The following is a 26,014-nucleotide window of genomic DNA, read 5'->3' on the forward strand; positions in this document are numbered from 1 at the left end:
GCCAATGCATAATTCCCCTAAATCCTTTTATTCACTAGTACAAAACCAAGCCCTGACCCCTCATACACAAATTAGGGACTCATTCCTTACAAGACAATTATTAGTCTTCATTGAACATGATCTTACCATCTCAAACATTCACATAGCATCGTCCACCAGTGGTTACTCATGAAGCCTAATCTAAATTTTGAAACATTTCATAAGAGCAAGTAAAAAATATCAAGTGCATTGGTATAACTTTGATGTGTAAGATGCCACATCTTTTCCTCTTATATCGAGTGAGTTTCTCAAGAAGCAGGAGGGGAAAAAAAAAGCAAAACACCCAGACAAGCCAATCCCATGTTAATTTAAATATTATTGTTATGAGTGTAGATACCAGAAATAGGATTAAGGAATAAATTATGAGCAGCAAGATATAGATGGAATAGTGCAACACTGAATTTTGATCGGGTAAGACATAAAAGACCATTTGGCAGAAATAAAGCTAAGAGAGGGAACATAGAATAACATTCAGTGACTGGAATATGACTGACATATAATACCTGAGCTTGCTATGGTTTATGATCTATAAAGTAGCACATACATATATTTTGGAAGAAAACTTAGAAACTAGTAACTCTGAACAAAGGATCCAGAATTCCACAAAAAGTACAGTCTCCAAGATAATGAAGTGCGACAACATTCCGAAGAAAAATTGACAAAAGTTAAGAGGAATAATAAATGAAAATATGGGACTTGATATAAGTGAAGAATAGTAAATATCTGTTAATTGCATATTTATGTTTACCACATCAAAGTTGTAGATTAAACTAACCAAAGACAGCTTAAGTTATTTCCAGAAAATATTTCACCTACAATGGTACACAACCATCCACATCCCAACTATGTAAGCAACATTATGTAGTCCAAGAGACATCCATATCATAATATCTTGAGTTTGCCGGTCTTTTATTACTTACAACTTTTTTTGGATAAGAACAAAAAATGATCTATAATGGTATTATAATTAAATAGATACTACGAAGAAAATGAATTACAATCCAAACATCCATGCACAAGATTTGAATAGACAAACTAAAAATATTTGTACATGATAGTTTGGAACGCTAAAATGAAGCCATCTCAATAACATAATTTTTCTATTTCATATTAACTAGTGGGCATTTGATTCAAGAGTCAAATATATCAAGTAATAACTAGCAAATTGCTGACCTAGCATGGTAAGACGATGAAGAGCAGTAATTGTGGTTGTTATATGCTTCTTTGCAAAGTCCAACTTCTTAATGTCACGACAAATTTCTTGAACCATTGTTTCACTTTGTTCCGCCTTTGTTTTTATCTCAAGTATCTTGTGCATTAGTTCCTGTGAACAGGACATAAAATTTTCAAAACACAAGATAATGGACATCACTTACTACCCATAAAATTCAAAGGACTTTTTTCTCAAAAATATCTTCATGACCCATGTAACTATGTAGGTAAAATGACAAAAAGTTATCTGATAAAAATGTTATCTGATAATATCAGTAGGAACATATATCATTGACATTTGGATGACTCAGCTTAGTCCCCCTTCGTATTAGCAGTTTCAAACGGGAAGTCATAAAAGGGAGGGGACCTGAACAGCACGTGTTGCAGCAGCAAGATCTTCTTTAGCCTTTGTCCCCGAGTTACTCTGTGCATGCATGGTCACATGATAGTGAAACACGTTACACTTACAACAAGTTACAATTGACAATGAAAGAAGGACCAGTTACATGGCGAATGAAGAATAATGTGAAGAAGAAATAACATAATGTCATAGAGGCAGACAAGACCTGTTGGCGAACAGCTGCCAATATAGCTGCATCCACACGACGAATCTCACTTTGTATCTTTTGCATAAGTGGCTCCACACCAGATAATGATGCTTCTGAATGCATATGACATGGTTCGTGATATCAGCTTTTGTAGCAACAAATTCCTAAGAAAAAAAATAGCAATTTTCTGCAGTCTACAATATGAAGTTGTAAGCTAAATCATATATATCTTTCAAGCTTGCCTTCTTTTTAGAATGATGGTAGGAGAACCACCTTGGAATTACCTGACTCATGAGTCAAAAACTTGGGGATCACCTATCAATGTTTGAACCTGGGAACCTCAGCCCAGTTTGCTTTCAAGATTACTTGTATTACCAATTTACCAGTTTTATAGACCAAGAATGTGTGGAAACCTCATGAATTGGAACATTCAAGGAATTCTCAAATTTTCAGAATGTTTTCTTTTTCTGTCATATGTTCGCCATTGTTATTGTTTTTCAGTACAAAACAAAACTTGGAACACATTGAACTGTCATGTCAAGGAGCTAAGAAATATTAACTCCTCTCGCTGGTGTTAGGTGCTGAATTGAACAAGTGATTTTGTCAATTATGCTACAACCTCATAGAAACAAAAAGCAAACAATAGAACAATTTGCTTTGATTCAACAGCTGGTAGACATTACAAGGCCCAATAATAAATATCACTAAGATGAGGCATTCATTTGATACAGAATGAAAAGTGAATGGGACTTCCATAGCTAAAAATGCAACTATACATAAATGTACTGTTCACTAAAAAAAAAGAAAGAAATCTGGTTTCATTCTCTAGCAGGAAACAATACAAACTGAAAACAGACTGCAAAGAAAGTAAGGTATGAATTGCTTTTGACTTGCATCAGATAAGAGGATAATAAACTTTATGCATTGGCATTACCAACATCAAACTTTATATTATGACCATCTCATTGGCATGAAATTCTAGGTCTTGGGACTTTACTGTCTATCAAAAAATCATGTCCCAGAACCATCAAGGAATGGTTTACAATCTGATATGAAGAAAAACATTTTGCAGCTATGTATAAATGATCCAAATGGCATGTAGAGATAGTTTCACCTATTCAGGAAATGTTCCAAACTGAAACCATTCATTGAACAGGTTCAGTTTTCTTTTTTGTCATCACATTGGGGTGTCTTGTTTGATGCGTAGAGAAAATGTTCTGAGTCTACACATATAAGGAAATAATTATATAAAATTATCAATTATCTTGTAATTATGGTGATTGGAAACCACTAGGTTTAGAAGCTTGGTTTCAATTTTAGCCAGGTTAATTAAGAGATCCAGGTTCGGCAGTATAATTTGAAAATTACAAAATCAAAAAAAATGAATTAGGAAATTTAGAAAAAAAGTAGGAAAACAAGAAAGAAAAGTGAATTAGAAATCATTTTAGATTATATTATATTATACTGTTTTGTATGTTTAGATGCATCATTTTGGGGAAACCACACTAGAACCATTTTAAAAATTATTTATAATAAATATCCAAAATAGGGTATGTTATTTTACCTTTTGATGACATTTTATCATATGATAATAGAATATGAGAATAGAACTGTAGGGTAGCCAAACATACACCAAAAATTTTGCTTTACAACTAAATGGTTTTAGAATTAACTTTTGTAAGTTGTATACTTCCAAATTATCATAATGCTTGCAAGATCTAATCTTAATCTAGAGAAAATGATTCTGGACATTTAAGAAACTAAAAGATGGCAGATATAACCTAGCTCTAATTGAAATGACAAAATTAACATTAGTGTCAGATTGATTTTGACCAAAACTGAAACACTTTGGCATTGGTTCAAAGTTTGGAAGGAAAATTCAAACCAAGCATTTGGGTGTGGAGAGTCAAAAGCACTAATAATATGTATATTATGTGTACACCATCTAACAGATAAAGAAGAAAAGGTACATTTAGGGTCTTCTTGATAGTGTCCTAAAACGTCTAGCACCCATATACAAAACAGCAATCTATAATACTGTTTTGTTTATTCTCTCTTGGACACCCAACAGTTATCCCTTATATTTGCTAACTTCACAAAAGAAAGCTATCCAGAAGCCAGCTATCAGGAGTAGAATGCATGCACTATCTTTCCCATCCCTTAATCCTAGATCTCCAAAACCCTAGCCTAGTTGCTGTCATAAACAAAAAAGGACCAAATGCATATCTGAACCAACATGATGGCAACAGATCTCTCCACCAGTCTCTTCTTCGAGAACATAGAACATAACTGTCTCTCTGTTGACGTGTTATCCTCAATCTCTTCCTTAGAATTGTCATCGGGAGTTTGATGGAGGAGAACCTGTGGTTCAAGATATCCACCATTGCCATCATGCTTAAGAGCCCAATCTCTTTCACCACTCAACAATGAATGGTTGATGTGGTTGGATGTGACGAAAGGACAGGAGGGGGAAAAGGCTCTTACTCTTGAAATAAGAAAAGATGGGCAAATTGGGAATGATTTAAGTTTGCCGTCCATCCATTATCCTTGTATATGAGTCTCATCAAGAATGATGTACATCTCCTACTCTTCTTCTGATATCCATCCCAGATGATAATACCACAAGCATCATCATTCAAACCTTCTTCCCCTTAAAACAAATTTATACACTGAATAAAACTCACACAAATAAAATGAAAAAAAAAATACTGAGTATTTCACCATTAGGTGGGACCATAGCTACTCATCGAACAATTCTTCCTTGGATAATGGGATCACAACCAGCTATTAAATATTCCTTTCCTTTCCTTAGTTGACTTATGGAATCATATTACTCTAACCTTTTGAATTCTTAATGTGCTCTGCACCTTCCAAATAATGTTTCATCAATTGATTGGATAACAATCATCCAAAAAATATTTCCTCTTCAACTAATGACACGCATTGAACAGTCATCTATCGGTTACTCCTTTATACAATGCAGCTACAGCCAACAATCAGATACACACAACATATACATAATATTCAACCCTCATCTGGCCAAAGATGTAATGGGCACGCAACAATTGCAACAAAGGATGGAACTAAGATAATGGGACCTAACGTTATAGGACTACAAGGAAGTTTCTTTAGCCACTTCTTGTTGAAGAAATTATTCTGTGTGCTAGTTGACTCCTAATGTTCTACCCTACTAAAATACATAATGTGGTCCACTTTCAATAGGTTATGAAAGCCTAACTGACCATGTTTCTCAATAACAAAGTACCTGACATTTATGCATAATTGCCCCAATATTAGCTTTCTTGAGGATTGAGGGATTTAAGTTTCAAGCAGACTTTAACATAGATGTCAAGAAATTATTGGTATGGAATATAGTTTATTCGAAAAGCTATCATTCAATGTTGAGAGATTTTCCAAGGTATATATCACCTACACAATACCCCAAAAGCACCTCACTACTCCATCCAGCCAGCTCTAATTCTATTACAAATACCTTCATTAGTATCTCTACTATTTAGTATGATAGATATCAAATACCAAAATAGATCACTTTATGGCATTTCATACTTCACGGCATCTCATGTCCACCAATCTTGATTTTCCAAAGTATAACTGCTGGTTGCCATGAGGCCCATGTAAGATGGTCAAACCCTTGGCTCCAATTAGAACCTTGATGAAAGGCAGCTTGAATTTGTGCAAAAGGACCAAAAAAAAGGAGGGAGTTGGCATAAGCAAAGCAGGATGAGAGTTGTGAAAAAAAACTAGAAAAGCCAATGGTATAGGGGCAGTTGGTTTTGGTCATCGGTACTTAGTATCAAGATATTGCATGAATGTGGTGTATTACAAGGTCACCCATGAAGTCACTTTTACTTATAAGTTGGTAACTAGGAAACTTTTAAGTCTACAAAATCTAACCTAAGGTATCAGACTTTCTCATGTTTCAAACGCCCAAAGAAAGTCTTCTGAAACATAGATTATATCGACTTTTATATAGCCTTACCCCAAATCTTGATATGCCAATTTCCAGATCATCATTTCTAGCTTCCCAAGCCCTTATTTTTGTCACCGAGACCTGGTGTCTTAATTGAAAATTTTGAATTCTTAGCAGTTTCAATTTCCTAGTAGTCACTTGTAGAAGAGGAGAGAAATCAAACTGAACAGCCATTGTGTTAGCTTATACTTATGAATAAATAAACAGCTAAAATAAGAACATAAAGAGTATGAATAAGTAATTCGATATTGGAATGTCAACCCAAGCGAAGCAAACTAACAGTTAAGTGAAAATTAATTGTTCAAAGTAAATAAGAGGAAAGAAACCAGACCAGTAGGAAACATTTGATTGATGTACTCCAAAGCACTGGACTTGTCCATGCCTCGTGATTTTGTCAATAGTGGAAAATCAATCCGATCTATAATGTTTGTGTTTAGCTTGGTAAAGCTTCTTTACCGATGGTTGAGGAAAACTGGGGCGGCCTATACGTGGATGACAAGGAATTGCTTGAAGCAAGACCGCGAACCTTGGTGACGACCCAGTCTGCAACAGGGTCTCGTCCTCAGAAGCTACTATAGAAGGCTCGAACTAGAGACCTCACGATTACTCAAATGGCTACAAGATCCGGGCCGTAACAGAGGCGAGGACCCGGATTGAAACAGGCGCGAAAAGGCTCTGAAACAGAGCCTGTGAAGCGAACTGAATCAGGGGCTGGAAAAGGGCCCTGGTGAAGAAGACTGCGGGCTGATTCAGGAGAAGCCCCAGTGAGCGTCGTCAATGACCGACTCCGGCGAGGTGGGAACCGCTGCGACGGGGGAGACAGACTCCAGACCGAAGCAGGGGCGACGCGGAACAGAGGAAGGACCCCCGGTGACCGACGCCGAATACCTTCGAGATCCCGGAGATGGCACAGGAAGACGGCACAGGACGGCGAAACAGGGGCGACGGGTCGAAGTGGGAGCGACGACACCTTCGAGATCCGGAGATTGGATCCTCGTTGATGGGATCCTCGCTCGTGCGGGCGATGCGTCGGGAGAGAATCTGCAACCAAGGTGGGATGCCTTTCTAGACCCCTCCGATCTGAGCAGTGAGTGTTCGAATTGCCAGGATCAACCTAGATCTGGTCCACCGTCCACGTCGAGGTCAGCAGCGGCTGCGGAAGCCTCGAGGAGAAGAAGAGGGATAACTCGATCGCGGAAACCTCGATCGGGGAAGCCTCCTTCGGACTCTGGTCTCTACTCTCCGGCTCTGGTCTCTTCGATCTGAGCTCTGGAAAGAGTCGGTGACTCGGCTCCAGGCCCGGGAGTGATTAACGGCCCGATCTCACCAGGTCTCGGCCTTGAACTGAAGGGCTAAGATATAGCTCTGATACTAATGATAGGATAAAAAATTAAAAAAAATAGAAGGGCGCTTGGAATGGAGGGCTGAGATCTCGCCCTGATACCAGTGATTCGATAAAAAAAAAGAGGGGTGACGAGGAGAATAGAGGGCACGGCTTAACTGGATTGTGAATACGGATAGACTTGACCTTGAATTTGTGTTTTAAGTCGATCTAGAGTTAAAGAGCTCCAAGGCAGCAATTTTGCACCATCCCTTTCCAACAAATAAATTTATTTTGCCGAGATATTCCGTTTATTGGTTGTGGGGGTTGCGGAGTTCCCACTGGATCTAACTGAATCTGATCAATCATGAGAGAGACTGCGAGGAAAGAGAGAGAGAGAGACTGAGAGAGGGATGAGATTTTACTCGAGGGGGCTTCCCATGGTTGTAACAGGAGAAAAAGAGTAAGGAGAACCCAAAATGAGGTTCCATTGGAGAAAGGACATCTCAGTGGAAAATGCTTGAGCCCTGCTAAGAATATGGTGAGGGGTTTTCTTTCGTTTAGTTGAGCATGGCTTCCAGTTAAAACTCAAGTTGAAATGGACAGTATAAATGCAAGTTTTAATATATTTTTATTTAGTACAATGTCTAATTGCAACAACAAGGGTTGCCTCTCAAAATCCAATCTAGTAGGTGGACGGTGGACGTGCGATGCTGCTCTGCCCGGTTAGAGAAGCATTGCACCACATTAGGTTTGATTTGTAATCAAAGAAAATGATTAGGATATCGCCGAAATGTATACAGCTGGGGTGACACATCTCGAACCCATTATCTAGGTCGACTATATGACACGGCCACATAATTCCTAGGATGATAATAACCAAATAATTTTTGTAATTTAAAATAATAATTAATAATCAATTAATCCAATAAAAAATACTATAATTAAATCAACTTGCATAGTTACAAAATTTCAAATGTTTGTTGATACAAAAAAAATAGAAATAACTAACTAACTAATAGCTCTACAGCTCGAAATTCTCAGGAAATCTATTAACTATGCTTCTCTTTCCTTTCTGGGGTAGGAATGCAGGGGAGTCAGTCAATAGGAAGAAAAGTCACCCAAGGGAAGCCGGCTCATCTGTGCTTGTGATCATATAAAAAAAGGGATCTCACCATCTGAAACTACGCGCCCTATGACTTTAAAAAAAATGTAAAGAGAGATATAAACTTTTCCAGCCCAGTAAGAATCTCCAACCGCTACACCATAATAATATAATAAGAAAATAATCAAATAAATAATAGCAGATAAAATAAATGCCATAATCATATTTGAAATATCAAACTAGCATGCATACAAGTGATCAATGTCCATCTTATCAAAAGAAACACACACACATATATATATATCCAGATCATCTAATTATTCAACAACAGTTCCATATGTCGTGACATTCGTTTTTCATATTAATTCCATGTTTCATAACAAATATTTCTCAAGCTTTGGACTAACCATGATCATGCCCCAGTCTAAGACTAATAACAATACCCACGTGTAAGCTTATGGAGGTTGTCTCATGCGTAAGCCTATAGAAGCTATCCCACGCATAAGCTCATGGAGGCAGTCCCACATGTAAGCATATGGAGGCTATTCCATGCTTAAGTTCGTATAGGTTATCTTATGCGTAAGCTCATGGAGGCTATCCAATAATGAGGTTAGTTCAAACCACTTCTTATCCATCTGATTTTATATGTTAGCCTTGTCAAATGAGTTCCAATTATACAATGCATTTCTCACAATTTCATGGTATTTATGATCATTATTCATATAGTCATGTTTTTAATATTTGATACATATAATAATCATACAAGTATGTTTATACTAGAAACCACATAAAATATATCATCTCATGCAAAACCATGTCCATAAAAATAAATATCATTATGCAGCACAACTACTACAATGCTACCGGTCCATACTAGTGATCAGGTATAGAGATCTTACCTCTACCACAATCCAACACAACTACAATGCTACCGATCCATACATAACATGCCTAGTTAATCAATATAAAATGACTTGCCCTTGATCAATCCTTAGCAATAATAATTAAAATTGTTGCCAAGTTTCTAATTCAAAATTCTTGATGCCTAAGTTACCTTTATCCCCAATTTTTCGAACCTACCTAATACATAACTATTTAAATAAAAAAAATTAAGAATTTACCTTGATTTAGGGATTAGAACATAAATCCTCTTGCTCTACATCTTCTTGTCCAATTGATCGCACCTCTATAGCACCGAATAAATAATTACAAAAATGATGAAACAATTCAAGAAATAGAGAAAAAGGACACAACAACCTAGATAAGAGCATCCAACAACCTTGGTGGTTTAGATCTGGATAACCAACTGGTCATAAAATGAGTCAAATCAGATTAAGGAGGGCAAGGTAGAGGCATCAAGGATGAGGTTCATGAATGCTCGACAATGTCTAGGTAGAAGTCAACATGTTGGGCAATCACCAAAGGACTAGTCCAGAACCCTCTACTAGGGGTCAGCATAGAGTCCATGAAGTAGGAGCCATGGGCTCTCTCCTGGGTCCAATATACAATGTAACATGAGAGAGATAAAGGTAGAGAGGAGAGAGAAAGAGAGAGAAGGAAGATAAGAGAGAAATCTCCTCACAAACAGGGAAGTTCATCTTCCCCTTCCTCTTTGGATTAGAGGGGGTGGTAGCCCAAGGTGGCTCAGCCTTGGTGACGGTGGCCACAGGCGGCCCTTCAGCTGCAGCATTGTCGGCGATGGTGGCCGGCCGACACAAGGAAGAAGAGAGGAAGAAACCAAAAATAGTAGAGCAAGACTTACACCAAACTCGACCTTGATCATGGGCCGATTACCCTATTGGACAATCACACGAACTTAGAGGTTCCGAGAAGCAGTGAAGCCCAGGGGTTGGCCTCGATCCTCTGCTAGGTCACCATGAAATCCAGAAACTTTTTCGAGGCGACTCCAAATGCGCATTTGCTCGAATTGAGCTTCATATGATATTTTCTCAGTGTCTGAAAGTCTATGTAGATCAGTGATGTGATGCTCGTCTCTCAGACTCTTTATGAGCATAACATTCATATATACGTCCATATTCTGACTAATCTGATCCTTGAAGATATAATTAATCAGCTATTGGTATGTAGTCCCGACGTTCTTCAATTCTAATGGCATCATATGGTAACAATATATAGCCCTTGTCCATGACGAACATTGTTTTCTCCTCGTCCTTATCCTTGGGATACATCCTGATATGATTGTATCCCGAGAACACAACTATAAAACTAAAAAGCTTGTTGCTCGAGGTAGTATCAACAAGTTGGTCAATTCTTGGTAATAAAAAGCTGTCATTCAAGACGGCCTTTTATAGTCGATGAAGTAGATATAGACTCTCCAGTGCTTATTAACCTTTTTAATAAGCACTACGTTAGCTATCCATTCGGGGTAATCGACTTCATGGATGATCCCAACCTCAAGGAGTTTGCCAACAATGGTCTGTTGCCATTCAAGGGCGAAGCTCCTCTTTTTCTACTGCACGGATCAATGCTTGGGGACTATATTCAACTTGTGTATCACAATAACAGGATTTATACCAGCATGTCAATAGCTGACCAGACAAACATGTTGGAATTGGAAGGAAGAAACTTGATGAGTTGGTTCTTTGTGTCATTGTCGAGCACCCAGTTGAACTAGACTTCTCCGCTATTTCACCGAGAAGCGGGCTATTTCACCGAGAAGCGGGACGAAGGTGAGCTTCTCGATGGTTTTAGGGGCTATTCCTTATGTTCATGCCGGACATTCAGATCTTCAAGCAACATTTTAGGGGCTTGGTATTTCTTTTGAGGGTGGCCACCTAACATTACCAAGCTAGTGCCTAGTTGCCTCTGACTTCACCGACCCTATTGTTGGTGGAGAATCTCATCGTAAGGTGATAAGTAGATACCACAGCTCAAATCGTATTTAATCTAGGTTGACAAAGAATGGCATTGTACATTGAGGGAATCTTGACGATCAGAAAGTCAAACAAGACAGTCACCTACCGAGATTCTCAACCTACGGTGACCAGAAGGATAATTACTCCTTCCACAAGTACCGAGTTTCTAGAGAAACCAATTAAAGAAGAGTCAATTCTCCTTAATCGATATGTTGATAAATTTATTTGTTAGGATGTCTCATAGAATAAGATATTTACAGAGCTTTCATTGTCTACTAAAACTCTTCTTACATCATAGTAGAGATATTTGGGAGGATGTTATGTTACTCCCAATAGCCTCATTCTCCTTGCCAAAGTATATGAGTGATCTCCTCCCTTATCATTTTCTTCTTTCCTCCTCTATTTCGTCCTCTTTCTTTTTCTCATACACACAAATAGAGTCATACAAACATAAACTCATAGTAATGGCTAAGCCAATCTATTGGCCCCAAGTTAGAGAGAGTCTAAGGCCTCGTTTGGTTCGCGGGAAAAGAAGGGGGGAAAGTGTGGTCAACGGGAAAGTAATGAGATGCCTCTTGTTTGGTTGGAGTTTTCAAAGGAGAGAGAAGGGAAAGTTATATTCCCATGGGAATGTGATTCCCACATTTCATGGGAAAGTCTTTCCCATGAGAAACATGGGAAAGTTACTTTCCCATGAGGCGGGAATCACTCCATTTTTACTTTTTCCCAAAAAGTCCTTTCAGCATTAAAGAAGCATTAAAGAGGCATTAAAAACCTAATTTTTATTAAGGGCATAATAGGAATTATATATAACTTTCCTAGGAAAGCGGATGGCCAACCAAACATAAGCACCTTAGAAATTTGTCACTTTCCCATGGTCAACCAAACATGCCAAAAGTACTTTCCTAGGCATCCTCTTCCTAGGAATTTGTTTCCCAGAAATCATATTCCTAGGAAGGAAAATGCTTCCCGCGAACCAAACGAGCCCTAAGTAAGACCTAAACCTCTAATCTTTTTTTCTTACTTGTGAATACTTTCCTGTTTGCCCCTTCCCTCACACACAACCCCTCTTTTACTCTTTGCTCCTATTCTTTCTTCTCTCTCTCGTGCCACCACATTGCCAACAATTTCACAATTGAGACCACCACCATCATCTCTTTCTTCTAGCAAACCCTTGTCTCTCTCTTCCTCACCACCCCATTGTCCCTTGCTTTTCTCTCCTAAATCGGTCCGCCCCAAGTTTTTCCCTCTTTCTCTTTCTTCCATTTTTTTTTTTTGGTCCTTCTCTCTATTTGGTAAATTCCCAAACTCTCACTCCATCTTTGTTGAAATTTTTCTCTTATACAATCTAACCCTAGTATTTGTTTTTTATGTAGGGAGAGATGACCAACATACTAGATGAAAAAGATAGGATTTGAGGCTCTGACTTCCAGCTAGAAATGTGATTGAGATGATTTTTAGCCCAATTGTTATATTATTTGACCGATTATGTAGTTTCAGATAGATTTGTAGGAAAATCTTGATTTAGATTTATCTTATTGGTCTCCTCTTGTAAGTTTTCAGTTCATGGTCTATATATTTAGAGTCCTCAGTCTTGAAATCCCATCAAAACTAACATCATAATCTAGAAAGGTATTTTGATGATTGTGGGTTTTGTCCATTCTATGAAAGCTTAGATATAAAGTTGATAGCGTCCATCAAGACCACTTGCTTTGATCAAAACTAAACATAAATTAGCTCTCCTATATATATGTAAAATATGTCCAACAAAGTTCCATAAGTTTTTTTTAAATGTGAACTTTTTTATCTTGAACCAAATTTGTTTTTTAATTATATTTAAAATTTACGTGGGAATTTAGTAAAGTGCTTAGGCCTGTTCTAGGACTATATTTTAATATCTAGGTTACCTATAAGTTAGGTGTTAAAGAGTAACTAAATTGAGTAAGAATATTATCGATTCAAACCCACTCTATTTGGATCACATAACACGTTAGGGCTTTACCAATTCGACTAACTTCATAATTTAATCCAATTCAAACTACACAAATTACTTGACATATAATGCATAATTTTTTACACATATTTTTTACTCGTGTTTTTATTGAAATATTTATTATATTCTAAAGATCGATCATTAGGGCACGAAGGGAGCCAAACCTGCTCAAACCCAAAATTAAACCAGGTTCGTAAATCCAATGATTGTTGGGTAGAGTACGGGCCTCAACGTACTTGAACCGAGTTGATATGCCTGGACCGGACTGGACGGAGCATAACCCAGTTCTTAAACAGGATTAGGTTTTTGATTGCAAATTTGGACCGGATTCAATTTCCAATCCTTCTTTTCCTAGTTCCTCCAACCGGACGAATCCCTCTCCCAATTCCTTTATCGATTCCCCTTTGCCATTTGCGTTTCACGTTCGGTTGCCGCGCCTTGCAATGTATATAGCCGGTGCCTCCTAAGGCTTAGACGGCGGCTTATTCCTCCATTCTCCGGCCGTCAAAGAACTCCATCTCCTTCGGAACCCCAACCCTAACTCTAATTCCCTCTCCTCCTCTCCTCCCATGGCGTCCTCCTCCTCTTCCACCGGGAGCGATCTTGATGAGGCCTTCGACGAGGACATGGAAGCCCTGAGGAGGGCCTGCATGCTGACCGGTGCCGACCCCGTCGCCGTCGACGACTCCGGCTCCGATTCCTGCGGGGAGAGCAGCGACACTGACGACGTCGATCTCCTCCGCCGCCTCCAGGAGCGGTTCTATGATCCCTCCTCGGATGCCGATTCCCTGCCCCTCATCAAACCCCTCATCTCTCTCCCGCCTCCCGATTCTGATGAGGAAGATGATTTTGAAACCCTACGTGCCATCCAGAAGAGGTTCACTCAGTATGAGAGCGGTAAGCAATGGAATGTCCAATTTTCTTGGCTGTTTTAGTCTATCAGTTTTCTTGATTGTCTAGTTTCAGACTTGAAGCCCTGGAAATTTCAAGAAAAGTGAAAATATGTAATAATGGTTATATCAAAGAAAACATCTTAAAAAAAAAATCGAAAGGTTTACTGGTAACACGAATAAGACATGACGTTCTACTTCCTTTATGTTCGATGACTTATACATTTGAAATATAGTTCAGAATTATAGAAAAAGAAAACGGCAAACTACAAGGTTTAATCATGCGGAGTTGCTGGACTTAGTTATCTGGTGATAGGGGCCTACTGCAAATAAGAGCAAATTATGTTTATAGGGTAGGAATGGGGTGTCACTGGGTCAGATCTTATCAAAAAATATATGGAATGACATAATGTATATTCATTGGAAATCTTTATGGAAAGCTAGATTATGTTAGCCTCAATATATGCATGTAACTATATTGAATAACATGATCTCTATTCAGATTTTACAATTCCATTTGATTCTATTACCGAGTTTTAAAGGTGCAGCATATCTGATGCTTCCTGAAAATTCTTAGAGTAGCATTGTGAAAAATGAATTCTAAATCTCCTTTTACTCTAAGAGTTTTACTAGTCTTCCCACAAATATATCTTTCTAGAATAAGGTGGAAAAAGATAAACTGTTTAAAAAGTTGGTGCTTGTGCTATACCGGTTGAGTACCTCCCTCCATATATTTGAATAATTAAGAATTTTATGGGGCAAGCTCATGCAGGAAGGATTATTGTTGAACTTTTAGTGAAACATTAACTGGAAAAAAATACAACAAACAACCATTTTATGTGGTGCAATCAAATTGGAAAATACTATATTCACTCCACTGTCAGCATAGCATTTGATGTAACATCAAAATGGACATTGATCCTAACTTTATGTTTATTTTGATCCATTTATGTGATTTACATACCTCAATGAGATCATAGATTCTAATTACCATGATCTCCAAATCGGCAAGCATTTTCCATTTTCAAGAGACCGTTATTTACTATTTTTTTTCTCCATATAGAAGTCAACTCTTAAAATGATAATGCTTCTCTCCGTATATGCATCACAAGCATCTATTACTGTTAATTTATGTGGCAACAGCGTAGTCCATATAGTTTTTCTCAGTTTATTTGACCTTTCTTATCCTAGTCACTCTATTGGACAATCCACTGACTTAAAAGATTAAAATAAACCTGAACCTGATGCAGTATAACAAGGGAGCATGATAATAGTGTTAGTTTTCAACTTCAATACCACCACATTGATCATGAAAGATAAAGTTGGACATATTTTGTCAAAACATAAATTACTGCCATGAAAATGACTTCCAGCAAATAGCACCTAAGTGGTTTGCGTTACCCCTTAGGCAACATGGTAGCACTAGCATCAAAGCTTCAAACTATTCATCAGATAATTATCTTAAGCTAGGATGACATCCGGGAACCTGACACAGTGGTCAATTTCTGTTTAGCAAGCCTTTTTGACTTGAACTAGGCATTGAAAATCTTTCTTGTTTTTTCTCTTCCCGAACACGCAAAGTATAACAACCATGGTCTTGCAGAAAGAGCTCTGGGTGTATATGGTACTTTAATTCACGAAGTGTTCAATTTGCTACATTTTTCTGTCCTTTATTTAAGGAAATAGATATTTTATTAAAGTTTAATGTTTAATTAAGCATCTCAGAGGGTTTGTAATATACCTACCGGTTGTTGGAAATTTCTGGTATATTTGTAATTTTTTTTTTACTGGAATTTTGGATGAAATAGAGTGGGAGTAATTATTTAGGACCCTAAGAAGAATATTAGGGATCATGTAACCAAGGTTTGTTTGGCGTTTGAAAGATTTTTGGAGGAGGTTTGAACAAACAAAAGGAGAAATGAAAAAGAAACTGGATGTGTTGTGATGACCATTAGGAGAAGAAGAGAGATGAATTTTGTGCTGTATTGTTTAGAAGTGTGGCCACATTTATAAGCCTCTTAGCACCATATTATAGGGATTCAAATATATGTGGTTTCTTTTTTGTAAAAGATAGATGGAAAGTCTAGTCACTTAAGCCTAGAGGGGATCTTTACAGATGTTTTCCATAGCAGAATTTCTGAACTTCTAGTCTCAATATTTGTGGACCATAAATTTGATCTATATTGTATCTCATGCACGTAGAAACCTCAATATCTTAAATGATCCTAGGGTTTCTAAGTCTTAGTTCAATTGAGACTCTGAGACCTTTATTCTACGAAAACAGGATTTTGTATTATTACCAAGACATTCGATAACTTCTAGTTTTAACAGTCGATACCTTTTCAGCTCTAACCAGTTACGTCATTCATATCCTTGTTTAGTTAGAAATTTCATGTGTTTTACACTTATATTGATTTTTGATATGGGTTTCCTTGTATGTACAGTTGTCAACTCCTTGGAAGGTTTTATTTATCATTAAATTATTAATTCTTGCAGATGCCGCTGGAAGGAAATCTCAAAACTTCATACAAGATACTGAGATAGTTGTTGCTGATATGACGTATGGGCAAGAAACTCGTAATATATTGCCCAACAATGGAAAAAACATGGCACCGAGCGAAGAGCTTCTTGCTTCTGGTTTCACTGAACGTGCTGAGGATGAAGCGAGCAATGTGAATTTTAGGGGTTTCATGAAATATCAGTTCCCAAAGTCTGCGAAGTTCTTTGTTGATGCCCTCAAGAAGAACAGGTCATGCCAGAAGTTTATTAGGAGGAAGCTGATAGAAATTGAAGCAAAGATTGAAGAAAATAAGGAACTGAAAGAACGCCTTAAATGTCTTATGGACTTTCAGGTTGCCTGCAAAAGGAAAGCAGGGCGCATATTAAGTCAGAAAAAGGATCCTCGTGTCAGGCTAATTTCAATGCAAAAGCCAAGGACCATTAAAGATTCCAAGGTTAACATCCTCACCTTTATGCTTTTAACTTTGATTCCTTTCTTGTTATGGTGAAGAATTTCTTTGTGTCGCATTGTGCTTTTCTGAAGCTAATACAAGCATTTTTTCATGCAGCAAACTAAAAATGTTTAATTCGCATATGTGCATGCATACATCAATATGTCTTTAAGATGTACTTAAGGTGTATCTATTTCTGTTGATGTAAACAAATGTGTTGTGTGCGTGTGTATATATATATGTATGTATGTATAGATACATACATACATACATACATACATATATATATATACACACACACACACATACATATATATATATACACACACACACACACACACATACATATATATATACACACACACACATACATATATATATATACACACCCACACACACACACACACATATATATATATATACACACACACACATATATATATATATATACACGCACACATACATATATACACACACACACACACACATACATAATACATATACACACACACATACACACACACATACACACACACACACACACACACACACACACATATATATATACATACATACATACACATATACACATATATATTCATCATACATACATACATACATACATTATATATATGTATATATGTATATATACACACACACAAACCTACATACATACATTATATATATGTATGTATATATGTGTTTATATATACCTTTTTTCACTTGCATATGTGCATGCATACATTAATATGTCTTAAGATGTACTTAAGGTGTATCTATTTTTGTTGATGTAAACAAATGTGTTGTATATATATATATATATATATATATATGTATGTATATGCATATTTGTCTATGAAGTTGCATGTGTTTGCATAACTAAATTTACATACACGGGTCCCTTGTGTGTCTATTTGCATGCACATGCACATGTTTGGGCATGTGTACAAACATATACACATGCAAACAACAAATGATATACTTGCATAAACACAAATAGAGAATGCTCCTAATATGTAATGTATTATAGTTGGTCTTTAATCCTTATTGATGGTTTATGAATTTTTATTTGTTTGCCTGCTTGCCCGCTTGCCCACCCACCTATCTGTTTGTCTGATTACTCATTTTTGATGTTTTGTTTGGTGCATTAATTCTCACGAGAAGCGAAGCAATATAATCGTTGCATAGAGGCTCTATTTGTTTAAACTATGATAACTTTGTGAAACTAATTAAAGAAGAAATAAAAAATGAGAAGATTGTCATGCTTGATTTTGCTACATATTTTTAGAGTGGCTAAGGTATGGTAACTTTGCGAAACTAATTAAAGAAGAAATAAAAATGAGAAGTTCGTCATGCTTGATTTTGCTAAGTATTTTCAGAGCGGTTAAGATATGTTTGAGCTATTTTGGTACACTTCACTTTGTGCTTTTTTCTTTGAGGATAACCCCAACGTGGGAAGAAATCTGTCTTCTTAGAGAAATTTTGGCATTTGTGCTATTGTCTTTGAGGATAACCACGACTTGGAAAAGAAATTTTTGTGGCCTCTTAGAGAAAAATTGACATGTTATTTTCTTATTTTTCTCGCATTGAATTTTCCTTTCATTGAGAAACAATGGGAAAAAAGGATTCGAGTCTGACTTCTTTTCTCTCTCTTTATTAACAACCAGAAAAGCCTAAGAGTGCATTGTGGGAAAAGGAGGCTTTTGTATGTAGTATTCTATGCTATTATAAGATATAGGGGCATTCTTGTCCATTTTTTGTTAACATCATGATCTCATTCAATCAATATTCTACATGTATGCATAGATATGTAATTATGGATTTGTATATGCATGGGATTGCGAACTTGTTACTGATAATAACTTTACATGGATTTATGTATTGGTTTAACCAAAATGTAAAATACTAAAATAGTGTCTACTGACTCTGTTGGGAGTTAGACTGAATAGACTAGGCTAATGGAAAATCAATTTAGAAGTTTGTGGGAAGGATTGACCTTGCATTCAGACTCATGAGAGGCTGTGAGTACTCAGACATTCAATCAACATGGTTGGGCGGCTCTTATTTATAAATTAAAAAGAAAAGTTAAAAAAATCTATTCCTGTCTAGCGGATTACAAAAAAAAAGAATGTATCTAATAATGGTGGAGCATACAATATATATGGGTCTACAAAGCATTGCCACTCGCAATCAAGATATTGGGATTGAAGTTGTCAATTGATTCATAATTCAGGGACAACCAATGTATATTCGAACCCCTTTACTTGCAAGAATGCATCTTAGATTTGTCAATTATATTATGGTTAGAGTCCCACTCATGGCGACTGGTCGAATTGGGAGACACCTTAGCTATTATTGCGGGTCAACAATTGTTGGAACCATGGACTCGGCTAATATTAAGAAATTTTCATACTGGTGGAGTATTCATAGATTATACTACCGAACATGTATGAGCTCCTTCTAATGGAACAAATGAAATTCAATGAGGATTTGGTTTATCCTAGATGTATCCTGCTTTTCTATGTTTAATAGACTTATCTGTAACTATTGAGCCTCGGGATATTATTCATAAGGGGAACATTTCACCAAAAGTTTGATTTTAGTTCAAAATGATCAATATGTAGAATCAGAATAAGTTATTGCTGTGCTGGAATATCCACTTTCATTTTAAGGAGAAGGTATGAAAACATATTTATTCTAAAGCAAAGGGAGAAATTAATTGGAGTGTTGATATCCACCATGCATTTGAATATTCATATGGTAATGTTCGTCTATTACCAAAAGCAAATCATTATGGATGTTAGCAGGAGGTTTGTGTAGATCCACATAGCGTCTTGTTCTCTCCACAAAGATCAAGATCAAAGGAAATTTCATTCTTTTTCTTTCTTGTAAAAAATATAGGAAAATTCTTGACTATTCAAGACCTGACCGAACCATATTCAGTGAAAATAAAAGGCTATGAAATTGCAACTTAAATAAGGGAATTTTCCTAAGCATTCTCTTAAGCTTAAAAACAAATTTACTGGTAGCCCTCGAAATGCTATTGTTTTTTTCTGATGAAGAGGGAGGCAAAGCCACCCGGCCCGAAATGCTATTGTTAACTGGCCAAAAAAGGCCTGGAATGGCCATAGGAAGAGCACATTTGGCAGTGGGGCTAAATAGTCAGGGATAATTAGTCTTGACTCTTGAGAGATGTTTTCTCTTTTTTGGGGGAAATCTTTTGAAAAAGACATCAACAGAATCTAGAGGAGATGCCTTTTAGAGTGGAATGTTGAGTCCAAAGGCATCTATCTAATTTCGTGGACTTGGTATGTGAGCCTAAGTTGGAAGGGGGTCTGGGCCTCAGATGCTTGGAGCCAATTAACTTAACATTTTAGGTGAAAATTGGGTGGAGGTCCCTGCATGAAGAGAGGGTGGTGTAGAATCTTGTTGTGGTTTACCCAAAAAAGATGAATCTAGTCATTCACAAAGTAAAGCAAATCGTGTATACCAACATGTATGATGTTAGAGCTGTGCACATCGTCATCATCATGATCCTAGTCTTTCCCATCATGGCTCTATTATGGAGTGCAACCTGAAGTTGAGAAGGCTTTTTGAAAGAGCAGATTAACTGACTATGAGCTTGACCTCAACCCTCTGGGAAACAAAATTATTCTATAACAGGGGCTTGCCATGAAACCTATTAGGCCAATTGGCAAGTAGAGAGATATCCCTTATTGCGCATAGTTTAAGCTCATGCAACCGAGGAGCAACCCTCCAAAAATCTTCTAAATCTTGAGAGAGTCAAGATGAACATGGAAGATGGTAACTTTAGATGTAGATAGCTATGTTCATCTCTAAGTTGCAAACAACCTATGCACCAAATGAATTGCAATTCCATTACGATATTATGGTTGTCTGGAATAAAAAACACCTGACTCATAGCTCTTGCAAATACCATCAGAAACAAAAAAAATATTTTATTAGAAATTTTCAGTACCTATTATTTGAAAATTATATGGCCATCATTTTAAACTGGTTCAAAGAGCTTTGACCATTCATTATTTGAGGAATTGTTATAAAGTAGAAGCTAAGTACATTTTGGATTGTAGGCTATTGTATACAATTTTTGATTCATTTTCCCTCTTACATAACGTGTAAACCTCCCTACTTTTCAAGAATGTATCTTCTAATGGGAATATGATTAGATTGCCATGTCATGGCCACCTATGTTTGGCACCAACACTTTGTGAATTTAATCAAATTATATGGTATTACATGTGTACATAAGGACAGTACATTAACATTATTTTGGTCAAACTATTTATTATTTTTCATTGATCCGTGTATCAGAACTTGTTCATATATTAGTGTCATTGCAAAGCTTCAATCTGTTTCACCTGCTGGTTTTTTAATGAAAATTAGAGGATTTTTTAACAACTTAAACTGGTTTTAGGTCGCATCAACATGAAAGGCAAATGCACAGATTCTTCAAAGTTTGTTAGCATCCAAAAACTGTCTCCTTCAAGCCTTTCACATGTTCTTCATGGGTTCAATATAAGTCATTAGGGCATAGATCATGGATATCCAAAACCTATTTCTTTTATGTGTAGGGCCTAGAGAAAACCACCGTATCTTAGTCTGCATAAGCACGGAATTCATGCATCTACAACAATTGCTAAATGCTCTGTGTAACTGTATGAGCACTGTTTTTGATCAAATTAATTAATAATATATTTTTAATCAACCAACTGTTCTTAATTACCTTGACTTACCCATCATCATGAGGCATGTCGATTCCAAGATTCATATTCATGCTTCCAGTTAGTATTTTCTTTAAAACCTCTTTTGCCAGGATTTGACATTATTTTCGCTGGGACTGTTATTGAGTTTACTTGCATAACTAGGCTCAAAAGACATCGGTCAATTCTAGCACTTTCAAGGTGCGTGCCATATATCTCTAGACAAAGCAAACATCCAGCATGGCTGCTGGATTTTGATGTGAGGGCATGAGTTTCACTTAGAGATGGGTGAGGCTGTGCATCTCACTTCACTTTTAGGTGAACTCCCTTTTTTAAAATAAAAAAAATGAACTCTTTAATATATGAATAACAGATGAAACAAATAATAACTAAAATGAGGAGTATATTTATATCTTCTATAAATAATCATGATATGTGGAATCACAGCCATCATTAAATGTTCCTTTGTCTTGAATAAATCATGTTCATCACCTGTGTGCAGCACTAGTAATAGGGACTTGGCCTGTTCAGGCTTTAGAGCTTGCTTGATTCTTAGGCACCTTGCTAGTAGGTCAGGGCTGAAATTATATTCCTTTAGGCTAACATACTTGCCTGTAATCATACATTCTTCATGCTATGGCATCCTCCCATTGGCGTACTTTATCTTGTCGAAGTTTGTATTCCAAGAGCTATTATTGTTTTGTTCCATTGTTTGGTTTCCACATCTCCCTAAAGGTTTCTTTTTTCTTTTAAGTAGGAGTTCCATTTTATTTGAGAGTAAGGGATGCTGGCTGTTCTATTCTATTATAGTGCTTTCTGAAGTGTATGCAGCACTCGACTTGCTTTATAGGATCGATTTTTAATGAAATGAAAGATAATAATCGAAAAAAAATGAAAGAAAAGGTAAAGTTGTTTCGCGATGAAAATTCACATATTGTCAAATGAGACGTTACATTGGTTCGGAATTTGGTTCTTTGGATTAAGTAAAGATATTACATGTTAAGATATCATATATTTAATGTTTTTGTGCCAGTGAATATGAATATCAATGTACAAATGAAAATTTTATTATTAAAACTCAAATGTAGAATTAATTTACGAGTAAGTTTGTTTTGTTTTGTTTTTAGTGAAGGATCTTATGGTCAAGGTTGGGCAATGTCACGTATAAAGCTTAACATGATCTATTCTTATCAGCTTTTGCTACATCTGAAATGGGGTTAAGCACGTGAAAGAAATGGTACATTAACTATTAATATCTGAAAACCATAATTGTGTCAATATTAACTGGGTTTACGGCAGAACATTATTTCCAAAAGAACAATTTAGAATTGAAAGTAAAAAAGCAGATATGTGTTGACTATATATATGATTTGCCAAGCTAAATGATTGCCTAAACCTGAGTAGTTTTAACAATTTACATGTTTTTCTTTCTTAATTTATTTTTTGAAGAAACCTTTTTAGTGTCCTTTCTGTTAATAATAGCTTAGCCTCTAGCAATCTTCATTGCCAATTGAGCATTTCAGGAGTCTTCTGTAGTTCTTTCCCAAAACATTTATTTAGATTTTTTCAGGTCTTCTCTTTTGACTGGTTTCTACTATTCCTAGTCCTAAACACATCCAAATGATTGTTCATTATATTTATTCTATATAAATTGGAAAATGAATTTTTCTACATTATCCTTTTTAGTCTTCATAAGGGGCTATTGCTTGGTGCAATGATAAGGGCTTGGGATGACAAGTGCAGGGGCACGGGCTTGAGTCTTGAGGCAGCCACTTTGTATAAAAGAATTGCCAAAAGTTGGTTTTGTCCCCAATGCACTCCCTCCCAGGACCTTGGATTGCCGTGAATATAACTGAGCATGGCTTGCTTTTTATTATTCCTTTTCAAACTCTAGGGTCCAAATAGGTTGATTTGATTGGGGGCCGAGCATGGTTTGAACTCTACATTCATTTGGTTCCACTGGACAATGGACTTCGAAGCTTCAGTTTCAATTTCTAAATTGTTATGTACTAAGTAAGTGATGCCGGACTAACTTTAAGATGAAAGCAGGAGAAGAGGAGAAGAGAAGGAGGAAGAAGAAGAGAAGAAGAAGAAGGGAGGAGAAGAGAAGAAGAGGAGACGTGGGGGAAAGGAGTTCTTTAATTCTGCATTAAACCCTAATCAGCTTACAAGTTCCCTTTAAATAGGGCCACATAAGAACAATTAAAATAAACCCCTTACATAAAATAATTTCCCACAAATAAGCCCTAAAATGAAAATAAGCCCAGAATAAAATAAACCACAAATAAATCCCTAAACACAAATAAACCCAGAAATAACAATAAGCAAATATGCAAATAAAATGGGGACCTAGCTGATGTCCCCATCAACTCCTCCCGGGTGAGAAAAACTCTACCCCGTCGAGTGTAAATCGGGACGGCTGTCGTACTGCTCCAGAAGATCCGGGTCAAGGCGCTGCAACTCAGCTCGCGAAATCCACGACACATCTGATTCGGGTCGACCTTTCCACCGAACAAGGTAACGTTGGTAGCTTCCTCTCCTGGTAGATATAACCTGCTCATCTAATATATGTTCTATGTGTTCTCTGCGTGCATGAAACTGTGGAGGTGGAGGCTCACTAGCAGGTGCTAGAGCAGGGTGATCAACAACAGTGGATGTATCAACAAAAGGGTCAGAAGGAATGAATGTTGATTTCTTGTATGGGACTAAATCTTCAATATTAAATGTCGCACTAATCCCATAGTCTTCAGGAAGATCTACAACATACGCATTCGAACTGATTTTCTTTAGGACTTTGAATGGTCCCGCACTACGAGATTGCAACTTTTTGAACGTCCCCGAAGGAAGTCGTTCAGGTCTAATTCGTACCATGACTGAATCACCTACATTTAATTCTTTATAACGGCGGTGCAAATCAGCAAAGGATTTATATTTTAAGTTATTAGAGTGAATAAGCTTGCTGATCTCCTGATGCAATGAATGCAGGTGTGAAGCAAATGATTGTGCAGACTCAGAGACTCTATGTTGATGAGACATGGGGATCAAGTCTATGGGTTGCCTAGGTTTATAACCATTCACCACTTCAAAAGGACTCATGCCTATGGTCCTATTGACCGAACTATTATATGCAAACTCGGCAGTTGGTAACACGAGATCCCAAGTCCTAGTATGCTCACCTACCAGACATCTGAGAAGATTCCCTAGACTTCGGTTGACAACTTCGGTCTGGCCATCAGTTTGGGGATGATAGGCAGAGGAAAATTTTAATTTGGTACCCATCATGTGCCAAAGAGTTTTCCAAAAATAGCTCATAAATTTAACATCCCTATCGGACACAATAGATTTAGGGAGACCATGGAGTCTAACGACTTCATCAAAATAGAGTTTCGCAATCCTAGAAGCATCAGTAGTCTTAGAACATGGTAGAAAATGAGCCATTTTAGAGAGCCGGTCCACTACTACAAAAATGGAATCATGTTTGGTCGAGGTACGTGGAAGCCCTAACACAAAATCCATGCTAACATCTTGCCACGGACAATCAGGAACTGGTAGTGGAGTGTAAAGCCCAGTGTTCTGTTTACGTTGTTTGGCTAATTGACATGTGCGACACTGAGCGACGATCTTGGCCACGTCTCTCTTGAGACTCGGCCAGAAGAAACGTCTTTCCACCATCTCAATGGTTTTGTCTCTCCCGAAATGCCCAGACAGTCCTCCAGCATGTACTTCCCATACTAGAAATTCTCTCAAAGAAGTTCGAGGAATACACAATCGGTCGGAGCGAAAGAGATAATCATCGTGTAAAAAGAAATCATCGTGCTCTCTCTCTACTCCATCTCGTAAGGTCAGGTATACATTACTAAAATCGGGACAGGTGGTATATTGTTCCCTGATCCTTTCAAAACCAATTACTTCAGTGCTCATCATGGATAGGAGGAAGATCCGTCGACTGAGCGCATCAGCAGCCTTATTCTCAACTCCAGCTTTATGTTTCAGCACAAAAGTATAGGCTTGTAGAAACTCAATCCATCGGCCATGTCGAAAGTTTAATTTCTTTTGAGAATTGAGATACTTTAAAGCCTCATGGTCTGAATACAGGACAAATTCTTGCGGTAGCAAATAGTGTCGCCAATGTCGCAAAGTTTGCACTACCGCATAGAATTCCTTATCATAGGTGGAATAACGCAACCTGCCGTCACTTAACTTTTCGCTAAAGAACGCGACAGGGTGACCTTCTTGGCTTAACACACCACCTATGCCAACGCCAGAGGCATCACATGCGACCTCGAATACCTTAGTGAAATCAGGGAGCCGCAAGACAGGTGCTTCGGTCATCCTATGCTTAATATCTTTAAATGCTTGGGATGCCG

The 26,014-nt window shown here is 37.2% G+C and overlaps 2 protein-coding genes across 8 annotated transcripts in view; one reads left to right on the forward strand and one right to left on the reverse strand.

Moving 5' to 3' along the window:
- The window catches only part of LOC103709815 (vacuolar protein sorting-associated protein 53 A), a 31,736-nt gene extending 24,616 nt beyond the window's left edge, over positions 1 to 7,120 (reverse strand). Inside the window, exons 1-4 of the mRNA XM_008795317.3 lie at positions 6,122 to 7,120; positions 1,818 to 1,912; positions 1,619 to 1,675; positions 1,213 to 1,363 (exon numbers count right to left, since the gene is read on the reverse strand). Of these exons, the coding sequence (XP_008793539.2) occupies positions 1,213 to 1,363; positions 1,619 to 1,675; positions 1,818 to 1,912; positions 6,122 to 6,170 (352 nt within the window). The 5' untranslated portion in view covers positions 6,171 to 7,120. The remainder of the gene's footprint in view (positions 1 to 1,212; positions 1,364 to 1,618; positions 1,676 to 1,817; positions 1,913 to 6,121) is intronic.
- Positions 7,121 to 13,254: 6,134 nt separating this feature from the next.
- LOC103709816 overlaps positions 13,255 to 26,014 on the forward strand; it is a 30,510-nt gene continuing 17,750 nt past the window's right edge. For 4 of the 7 annotated variants that reach the window (XM_026805709.2, XM_008795318.4, XM_026805711.2 and 1 more), the window contains exons 1-2: positions 13,268 to 13,982; positions 16,472 to 16,929. In XM_026805709.2, the coding sequence (XP_026661510.2) occupies positions 13,655 to 13,982; positions 16,472 to 16,929 (786 nt within the window). In that variant the 5' untranslated portion in view covers positions 13,268 to 13,654. Of the gene's footprint in view, positions 13,983 to 16,471; positions 16,930 to 26,014 lie in introns of all 7 variants that reach the window. The other 3 variants (XM_008795322.4, XM_026805712.2, XM_008795321.4) reach the window with 3 other exon arrangements.

The sequence above is a fragment of the Phoenix dactylifera genome, chromosome 16 (genome assembly GCF_009389715.1).
Source record: "Phoenix dactylifera cultivar Barhee BC4 chromosome 16, palm_55x_up_171113_PBpolish2nd_filt_p, whole genome shotgun sequence".
NCBI lineage: Eukaryota > Viridiplantae > Streptophyta > Magnoliopsida > Arecales > Arecaceae > Phoenix > Phoenix dactylifera.